Source organism: Otolemur garnettii, unplaced genomic scaffold (assembly GCF_000181295.1).
Source record: "Otolemur garnettii isolate 467f Iridium unplaced genomic scaffold, OtoGar3 scaffold00016, whole genome shotgun sequence".
NCBI classification, from domain to species: domain Eukaryota; kingdom Metazoa; phylum Chordata; class Mammalia; order Primates; family Galagidae; genus Otolemur; species Otolemur garnettii.
The window spans coordinates 14,833,461-14,843,592 of NW_003852411.1; the positions used below are offsets into that span (position 1 = coordinate 14,833,461).

At 36.4% G+C, this 10,132-nt stretch overlaps 1 protein-coding gene across 2 annotated transcripts in view; it reads right to left on the bottom strand.

Annotated features, from left to right (window-relative positions):
- The window catches only part of RALGPS2 (Ral GEF with PH domain and SH3 binding motif 2), a 117,810-nt gene extending 111,227 nt beyond the window's left edge, over positions 1-6,583 (bottom strand). For both annotated transcript variants that reach the window (XM_012802712.2, XM_012802711.2), the window contains exons 1-2: positions 6,440-6,583; positions 194-298 (exon numbers count right to left, since the gene is read on the bottom strand). In XM_012802712.2, coding sequence (XP_012658166.1) covers positions 194-298; positions 6,440-6,496 — 162 coding nt within the window. In that variant the 5' untranslated portion in view covers positions 6,497-6,583. The remainder of the gene's footprint in view (positions 1-193; positions 299-6,439) is intronic.
- Between the last annotated feature and the right edge of the window lie 3,549 nt (positions 6,584-10,132).

Consider the following 10,132-nt stretch of genomic DNA (forward strand, 5'->3'; position numbering starts at 1 on the left):
CTCCAAAACAGTCTGTAACTCTTAACTTCCCTTCGTTATTCCTCTGCTTGTTCTATAGTTGTGTCACTTTCCCCCCAAATTCCCATATCCACCTTTTTAAAAATCATCTCTTCTGCAGAGTCTACAAATTCTAACTCAATAGCAACAACATGTAAACTACATAGAAAACCTGGAGAAGACAGAAGGTGCTTACCGCATATTCTTCTGGAGTAACCTTAAGAATGTCAAATACCACAGCATCAAAGCTTTTCTTCAATTCAGAACCTTTGTCACTTAATGATTCAGAGCTGCTACTCTTCTGTTAAATTGAAAGAAAATGCAGCCATTTTAATATTGTCCCACAGTCTATGCGACAGAAACCAAAATGACCTTAAAAACCGAGGAAACTAAGAACAATGGATTAACAAATGCTGGAGAAAAGCTACTTGTTAGAGTACTCAAAGGGTAAGCAACTTGAAATCTAACCTCAATTTCACACTTCTTGTTTTTTACATTTTTACATTCTTGAGTTAGGTCATTTTCTTGTGCGTCAAGTTTCCTTATCCTGACATTCTATCATTTTCTATAGACATAAAAGATTCTAACTAGGTTGATGATTCTCAAACGGGTAAAGGAAGTCAGGGAGAAAGATACACATGTATTTATTACTTTAAAAACTAATTTTTATTAAAAAAAAGATGATTACTTTTATCACATAGCCATCAAAAAATAGTTAGAACTCCTTTAATTAAAGACTTGAATAATGCATTCTTAGGTAAGTCATTTCTGTCTGTGATAGTAACCAATCTTTTTTCCTTTCTGCCACACGTGAGAAGAATAAAAGTTATCTTGCACCAGACATTAAGTACACAAACACTAATGAAAGGTGACTAGCAAAGAAAAAGGTCCATGCACACTTTGTGTGATGTTCCATACCAAAGATAAGCAAAAAAGTCCCTCAAATCAGCATGCAGTGGAGAAAGTCTGGACACCAGGAGCACTGTTCCCACTATACTGCAATTTTAACTTTTTCTGTTTTAAGTTTGAATGTGCTGTTGCTACATATAGAACAAAAGGTGGATTTCGGCCCTAAAAATCTTACTGCTATTAAATTTCCACTTCATCTGTGTCATGACATAAAAGTATATTCTGAATAGTTGGCTGAATTTGGAGGATCATCAACACAAGAACATTCAGACCGAGCTTGAATTAAATGGTGGTAGGATATGAGGCTATAGTTAATGGCACAAAAAATTAACCATAGTTCAAGGTAAACATTTCACATTGTATATCGAAGCAGTGATATACACTGCTGACCCTCATAAATGCATCAATGTACAAAGTTATGATTTAATAAAAAATTAACCAATGCTTTACTTACCATAGCACACACAGGTCAACCCACCAGCTGTTACACATCAGTTTTGAGCACTTGTTCTTATGCTTCATTTTTTTATCTCCCTGCCTTCAGTAGCAGTAGCTCCAAGTATAGAGCCACCATTATTACAAAGGAAATGATGTATCACTAATGTTGGAAAATTCTCAACTATTACTACCTTAAATATTTCTTCTGGGGGCACCTGTGGCTCAAAGGAGTAGGGCACTGACCCCTTATGCCAAAGGTGGTGGGTTCAAGCCCAGCCCTGGCCAAAAACTGCAAAATAAATGAATAAACAAAATAAAATAAATAAAAATTAAAAAAAATATATTTCTTCTGTTTCTTTCTCTCTCTTCCTTCTGGTACCCTAGTATGTGTAACATTGCCCCCTAGTCCTTGGCTACTCTGCTCCTTTCCCTTCATTCTATTATCTCTGCATTTCAGTTCAGGAAGTTTCAGCAAAAGCTCAACATCAAGCTGGTTCTTTCCTTCGCTGTTTACTAGCCACCTGTCTACTACTTGTGAGCTCCTCAAGGCATTCTTCATTTCTGTCACAATGTTTTTGAATTCTAGCATTTCTTTTTGATTCTCAGAGCTTTAATAACCCTGCTTATTATCAGCCATCTGTTCTTACATGTTGTCTATTTTTTGCATGAGGGCCTTTAAGATATTAATGACAGTTATTTTAATCCCCAGTCTGATTACTTTCAAAATCTTTGCCATATCTGAATCTGGTTCTGCTGCTTTTCTCTTCAGACTACACTCCTGTGTCTTAGCATGCCTCGTAATTTTTTGTTTGAAGTCAGAGATAGTATGTTTGGTAATAAGAACTGGCTAAATAGGCCTTTAGTGTAAGGGTTTATGTTTCTCATGCTAAGAGTCATGGTGTTGCTGTAAGTGTATGAGTCTTCAATTTCCTCTAACATCCTTGTTTCATTCTCCTCTGTTGTCTTTGGGTTCCCTAGAAACTCTTTTTCTTTTCTTTTTTTTTTTTTTTTTTTTTCAGTTTTTGACCAGGGCTGGGTTTGAACCCGCCACCCCAGCATATGGGGCCAGAGCCCTACTCCTTGAGCCACAGGCGCCACCCCCCTGGAAACGCCTTCTTACTTGAGCCATACAGTCCTTTCAGCTGAAATCCTCTGTTCGTATTATATAGGAGCTTATGGTTACGGTGTGGAGGGAGGGAATGTCTTACAGTCCTATGATTAGCCTGTGTCTTTGGATTGCAACCTGCACAGACGCTTTTCAGCTGCTCTCACCCTGCTTAAAAGAGAGAGGAAGACTACAGGAGTCTGAAGTTAGGGATTTTTCTTCTCCCAAGTAGGAAGGCTCTTGGCAGCAAGCGAAAAGCAAAATGCTCTGAGTGTCTTTCAGAATGGCTACTTTCCAGTTCTGCCTGCTTGCTAGCAGTCAAAGGGGACTTTTCTCTGATTTTCACTATAAGAACCTGGTAGGCATCCTAGAGGTAATAAAACTCACAAAACTTGAGGCTGAGAGGAACTTGAGACTGCGTCCCTAAGAGTTCTGAACTCTCAAACTAGTCCACACATAACCTCTAGCAGTTTGTCAACTACACTTTCTCCCTACCCTTCCATGGGTCCCCTGACTCTCTGTAACTACTTTCTCTGTCTAAGTTTTAGGGCGTCACTCTTAGTTTGTTCTGCAATATCAATTCTCTGACAGAGCTAAGAGAATTACTGATTTTCAGTTCATTCAGCTTTTTTCCTATTGCAAGGACAGGAATGATAAATTCCAACTTCTTTATAAATTCTAGGAGAAACCTTAAGTTTCATAAATAAAATGGAGTATTTTATTTCATGTACATAATCTCTGTAACTATGACTACTTACAGTGTGTCAGTGATATTATTTTATGTCCCCAAACTAATACAGAAATGCATTTACATGGTTAAGAATTCAAACAGACATCAGTTAATCAGTATACACTAATTCAATAACTAAGTACAATACATCCTGTCTTGTAAATACATTAATCTTAAACAGAAGTTGGTAATTTTTCCCAAGTTGTTAATTTGTTCAAGACAAATTACTAAATCATAATGGCAATTTTATTGTTTATCAAAAAAAAAAATACTTCCCTCTTTTCCTTCTTACAAGCCATTATTATAGGCTTAAAAAATTACTAGTGATATACTTTGACCTGCTTCACCAGTACCAATAAGGGGGTAATGACCAGAAGCTAAGCCTTACTTAAGCATAAAGTCCACTGTCAGAAGAGCAGTAATTCTTCACTCAAGACAAGAGACTTCATTCAAGACTGAGACTTTTAAATGTCTGAAAATGAATCTACTGCAACTCTCCCACTGACAGCAGAAGCTTTAAGCACAGGTTAAATACACATGGTACTGAGAAGCATAAATCAACCAAACCAGATAAAGTATCTTATCCATTCTGTAAGTCCATCACTTTTATAAGAAATTAGCATTTGATATTAACAAACCTGTATTTCCAGAGAAGGTGGAAATTTCATATTTTTAATTTTATTTTCTTGCCACAGTAACAGACAATTTAAAAGGCAGACTTTTAATTTTTTTTTTTACCTTTTTTATCCTTACTTTTCATAGCAGTATAACTGTGAAGCTTAACGTATTTTATTCACTTTTAGGATAGTCCATAGAAGTTTTATACAAGTGAAATGATGTATTTTAACAAATATTTGTGTACCTTTCTGTGATAGCAGACCAGGTGTTTCTGAACATATTGTTACAAATATATATATAGGCATACACAGATATATACACACATGAATGTAACATAGTTAAGAAATATGGTTATAAATATACCAAGTAAGCATATACATAATACAAACATATATATAAGCAATATAATCCCCGTCTCAAGAAGAAAGAAAAGCTATGTATAAATTTATGAAAAAAATTATGAAGAGGTTCTTTTTTAAGTGACAGTTTCAAAAACAGGAAAGTTCTCTGTTTAGGGGATTAAGAAAGACTTTATTAAAAGCATTTTCAAATACATTTTGAAAGACAAAATTTCTTTTTTGTGCAGGAAGGAAAGGGGTACATTGGAATGAGAAGAAAAATTCCATGTAGAAAAACTGATAAAGGCAAAGTTATAACAGAAGAAGGAAAAACTAGTGTTTTAATAGATATCAGCAAATGCAGAATTCTTTCACTAGCATTTAAGTTTCAAGCAGAGGATTAGTAGGAGCTAAATCTATTAAAAAATGGGGACCATTTTAAGGAAAGTCTTGAATAAAAGGCTAAGGGGGCATTTGATTGATAGGCAATGAGGAACCACCAATAATTTTGGTATAGAATAAAATTTAAGAGGCTCAGCACCTGTAGCACAGTGGTTATATGGTGCCAGACACATACACGGAGGCTGGCCAGTTCGACCCAGCCTGGGCCAGCTAAACAACGACAACTACAACAAAAAAAATAGCCGGGTGTTGTGGCAGGTGCCTGTAGTCCCAGCTACTTGGGAGTCTTAGGCAAAGAGAATCAATTAAGCCCAAGGGTTTGAGGTTGCTGTGAGCTGCGATCCACAGTACTTTATTGAGGGTAACATAATGAGACTCTGTCTCAATAAATAAATAAATAAAATTTAAGAGCTGTATTTTAATAATACTAATCTTAAATTTCAGTCAAATGGACCAAAACAACACAGAATAGAAGTACAAGACCAAAGTAAAAGGCCACTGCAACAGTCTAGGCAAGAAATAATAAATGACCAACTAGGATGGTGGTTTAGTAGCAGAAATAAACAGAAAAGGCCTGGATCAAAGGTAGACAGTTCCAAGATGGCTGCCAAGAATCTCTACCTCGTGGCATCCTTGCCCTGTGTGATCCTCTCCCCTTGAGTGTGGGCAGGATCTACACTTGTTTCTAACCAGCAGAATACTGCAAAGGTGATGGGATGTCTTTTGTGTGATTATATTACATAAGAGTTGTCCTATTAGCAGATGCTTTCTGCTATGATGAGACAAAGGCTGGGGGGGGGGCAAAGAAAGTGAATTAACAACAAATCTAAAGATTTAAACTTATTATGGCTACAAAAATGTGGTGCCATTAACAAAAGTCAGAGAAAAGGGCTGCACTATTTTCTTTACAAGGTATAGAACATAACAGTAATAAGTAATTTGATTTTGTTGACATTACATGTGTAAGTGAAATGCCTGGTCCATCAGAAATGCCTAATAAAATTATAAAGGAAGTCAGGGCTAGAGATAAAAACATGAAAATCATCTCCAAAAGAAAAACCACAGACTTTGACTATTTTCAGTGATATCAAGGCCCAAGTAATTGGTTAAGGCAAAACAGAATTCAACTATGGAACTTTGAGGGCAGGTGTTAAAAAGGTCATCAACATTTTTCTCATCTGTCTCAACACAGTAAAAATAAAGATAAAATATGGAAAGCAGATACTGAAGTTACTGAGGAAAGCAGGCAAGTACCCTAGATTTATAGACAAAGAAAAAAAAAAAGAGAGACAAAAATAAAGTCACAATACATTAACTCGGTGGTTCTCAACCTTCCTAATGCTGCGACCCTTTAATACAGTTGGCTCATGTTGGAGTGATTCCCCAACCATAAAATTACTTTCGTTGCTACTTTGAGGTAAGTACTAGTTCAGTCTGTATCTCCATCTTCAATGCTAAGCTACATCAGCAGAGTAAGCCATTGCAACATTCAAGGTTAATAATTCTTTGATCTACTCTAATAGGCTTGGAATCAAGGGATCTAGCTGGTGTCCAAACATTAAATAAAAGGAATTCCCTTGTACTCAAGTGTACTCACTTGTATTGCCCTCAAGATTCATGTAATGTAAAATTACCCTCAAAAGAAACTGTTTCCTTTAAAACTAAACTCAAGAAAGAGTTTTAAGTTATTACTTACCATTATTTTTCAAGTATAAGGATCAAGTGTTTCACAGTGAACATGTGAATAGCAAAATTAAAAGTTAAAAAGAAAAAACTAAAAAATGTTAGTTTTTAGAAGGCCTCCTCATCTTCTGATTTACATTGTGGGTATTCAACCACAGTGCTTGAAAAATTACGAAGTCAGGTAGAAAACTTTACAACTAAACTTATCAAATATCTTACCTCAGAAGCAGTAGCTACAATATTAACACTGCTTGCCTGTCCATTCATTAGGTCCATGCTTCCCTCATCAGTCCCTGACGCTATGTTAACAGCAACAGAGGACTGAGCGGTTCATGTCCAAGGCCACAAATACATTATTCCTGTAAAAAATAAACAAAAAGATCAAAATGTATGTCTTCCTCAAAGTTTAAGAAAATAAACCCATGACTACTACCACACCAAGAAATAACACTTTACAAAACTTTTATTTTAGCTAAGCTACTAAATCATGTATATTTTTAAACAGAAACACCAAGTAGCTGATAGATGTTACAGTTACTTGTCTTTGTAAGACAAGCAAAAGGCATACCTTTCCACTTAAGTGGGTACGTGAGAGAAAAAATGAAATTGCATAACTTTTTTAGTCTTAAAAAATGTGTAAAATACATGTGGCAAAGACAGATAAGACACAACACAATACATGTTTAGAGATCCAAAGGACACTCCTCAATCAACAATACTGAATAAGCTTACCATGGTCAATAGTTTACCAAGATACCTCAAATACTTAGAATCTATGGAACACACATCAAAATACATAGTTATCCTCAGGGGACTGACTTCATGACTGTCTGTAGACACTAGAATCCACACATGCTCAAGGCCCTTAAATAATGGCGTAGTACTTGCGTATGAGCTACATACATACTTAAACCTGTGGTCTCCAACTCCCAGGCTGTGGCCTGTTAGGAACTGGGCTGCACAGTAGAAGGTGAGCAGCAGGCAAGCAAGAGAACCTTCCACTGTATTTACGGAGCTTCCTATGGCTTGCATCACCACCAGAGCTCCACCTTCCTTCAGATCAACATTAGATTCTCACAGGAGCAAACTGTGCACGTGCCGGATCCAGGTTGATGCTCCTTGTGAGAATCTAATGCCTGATGCTCTGAGGTGGAGCTGAGGCCATGATGCTAGCACTGGGGAGCACCTGCAAATACAGATTATCATTAGCAGAGAGGATGGACTGGACAGAGACCACAGTAAATCAATTGCTTGCAGACTCTATCAAAACCATCCTCCTGCCTCCAGTTCATGGAAAAACTGTCTTGGAACTAATCCCTGGTGCCAAAGAGGTCGAGGACTGGTGCTTTAAAATCACTTCCATATTACTTATACTGCATCTTAATACAAGGTAAATGCTATATTGTCAAAAGTCTTCATACTGTATTGTTTAGGGAATAAGGACAAAAAAGAGTCAGTACAGATGCAATCATCCTTTTTAATTTTTCTTTCCCAAATGCTTTTAATCCATAGTTGGTTGAATCTATGGATTCAGAACCCTAGGATATGGAGGGCTGACTGTACCATAATACAGTCAATGGTATGTTTATTTGTATCAAGGGCTTTACAGTTTACTGAGCATCTTTAATATGTTATCGTACTGATTTTTACAACTATTGGTAACACTAATTAGAGAAAATATTGTTATACCCATATAACACAAAGAACAACCTGTAAGGACACAGCCTGGTAAATGAGGGGCCAAGAACAGGACTCAAGCGACCTAAAATTCCAGTCTTTCCACAACATGTATCCCTTTATTAAAAGTCAGAATATTTTCTTGAAGTTTTAATATTTTTCTACAAATAACTTGCCAGATAATACTGAATAGGTAACTTTACCACCATAGGACAAATCTCTTCCTGTCTTTAAAATGACAGAGGTTGGCATAGCGCCTAGAGCTCAGCAGCTAATGGTACCAGCCACATACACCGAAGCTGGTGGGTTCGAATCCAGCCCTGGCCTGTCAAACAACAACTACAACAACAACAAAAAAATAGCCAGGCGTTGTGGCAGGCACCTTTAGTCCCAACTAGTTGGGAGGCTGAGGCAAGAGAATTGCTTAAACCCAAGAGTTTGAGGTTGCTGTGAGCTGTGATGCCACAGCACTCTACCCAGGGCGACATAGCGAAACTCTGTCTCAAAATAAAGAAAGAAAGAAAGAATAAAATAAAATGACAGGTAGACAGACTTTAAGATCACTTTTTAACTTTAAATATCTAAGATGTTTTCCATAAGAGAATGACAGGTGTCTATAAATTAGGTAGTCCACACTATACTCTATTTATGTATTCATGTATTTATTTATTTTGAGACAGAGTATCACTATGTCACCCTTGGCAGAGTGCTGTGGTGTCATAGCTCACAGCAACCCCAAACTCTTGAGCTTAAGTGATTCTCTTGCCTCAGTCTCCTGAGTAGCTGGGACTACAGGCGCCTGCCACCATACCCGGCTATTTTTAGTTGCAGTTTTCGTGGGTATTTAGTAGGCCCGGGCCAACCTCCAACCCGCCAGCCTCAGTGTGTGTGGCTAGTGCCCTACTCACTGAGCTACAGGTGCTGAGCCACTATAGTCACTTTAAAAACTGAGTTTGACATGTCAGTAATAATTCCTTCTTTCTTTGGAGAAGCAATACAGGAGAGTACTTTCAAAGCACAGACTCTGGAATAAAAAACGACCTCTTTGTGAACCTAGTACATATTTTTCTGTATTCAGTGTCCTTATCTATGAAATAGTGCTTAGTACCTACTTCAGAGAGTTGTGGTGAGAAGAAATGATTTAATATACGCAAAGCACAGTATTGCTGAATGGAAGCATGCTATTATTATTCCATCATGCAGTGATAATGGAGATGTTACTATCCACTCAATCCACTTAAAGCTTAAATTCAACGGAATCTCCTAAATAAAGATAAAAACCTTACAAATGTTATCTTTGGCAAGCACATGTTCAAGAACATCACTAAAATTCCTAATTGCAAACACAATGAGTAAGAATGCCTAAAATTTATCGTCATTTCTCCAGATATAGACTAAACACTTGCTAAGAGCAAAACACCCTGCTAGAAGCTTTTTTTTAGAAGTTTTAAAACAAGAAATATATTAGAAACAATGGGGGTGTAAAATCATTTATAACCCACTCAGAAAATCAATGTGAAATGAATAAAGCACAAATACTTTAATTTCCTTCAATCTCTACTATCTCATTCTATAAACTTTATTATCTGTATAACACTATTATATAGATCAACTAATATTTACACTGCTATACAAAACCAGCTTGATAATTCAGATTTCTCTTTCACAGTAGCAATAACAGTCTGCTATGAAATGTTTTCGAATAGTTTCTTCTCACTCCACATTTTCAATATAGACCAAGTATGACATGAATTCATAAATCAAGAGTGCCCCCTAGTGCTAAGAAAAAGATTTTAATTTAATAGTTAAAGGAATTGTATCCTAAACCTACTTCACATATCAAATATATAAACTTCATTACTGTTAATTATTGAAAAAAAGGTAATACAGACAGGGAATAACATTAAGATATGTGTAAACTACACTCATATTCAAATTTTCTTTACCTGCTTTTAATTAAATTGTCATTGAAACAGTCTATGAAAATTACAGTCATATTAAAATCCATTATACACACATATTTAAAAAAACAGGTAAAGCATACCTTAAAGAAAATAAATAAAACTTATTTATAACTAATTATAAATGTACTGCATGTCAATAGTACATAATCATACTGAAGTACAACAGAGGCTCATATGGTACTATAAAAATACTAAAACCTGGCTCGGCGCCTATAGCTCAACTGGCTAAGGCGCCAGCCACGTACACCTAAGGTGGCGGGTTCGAATCCCC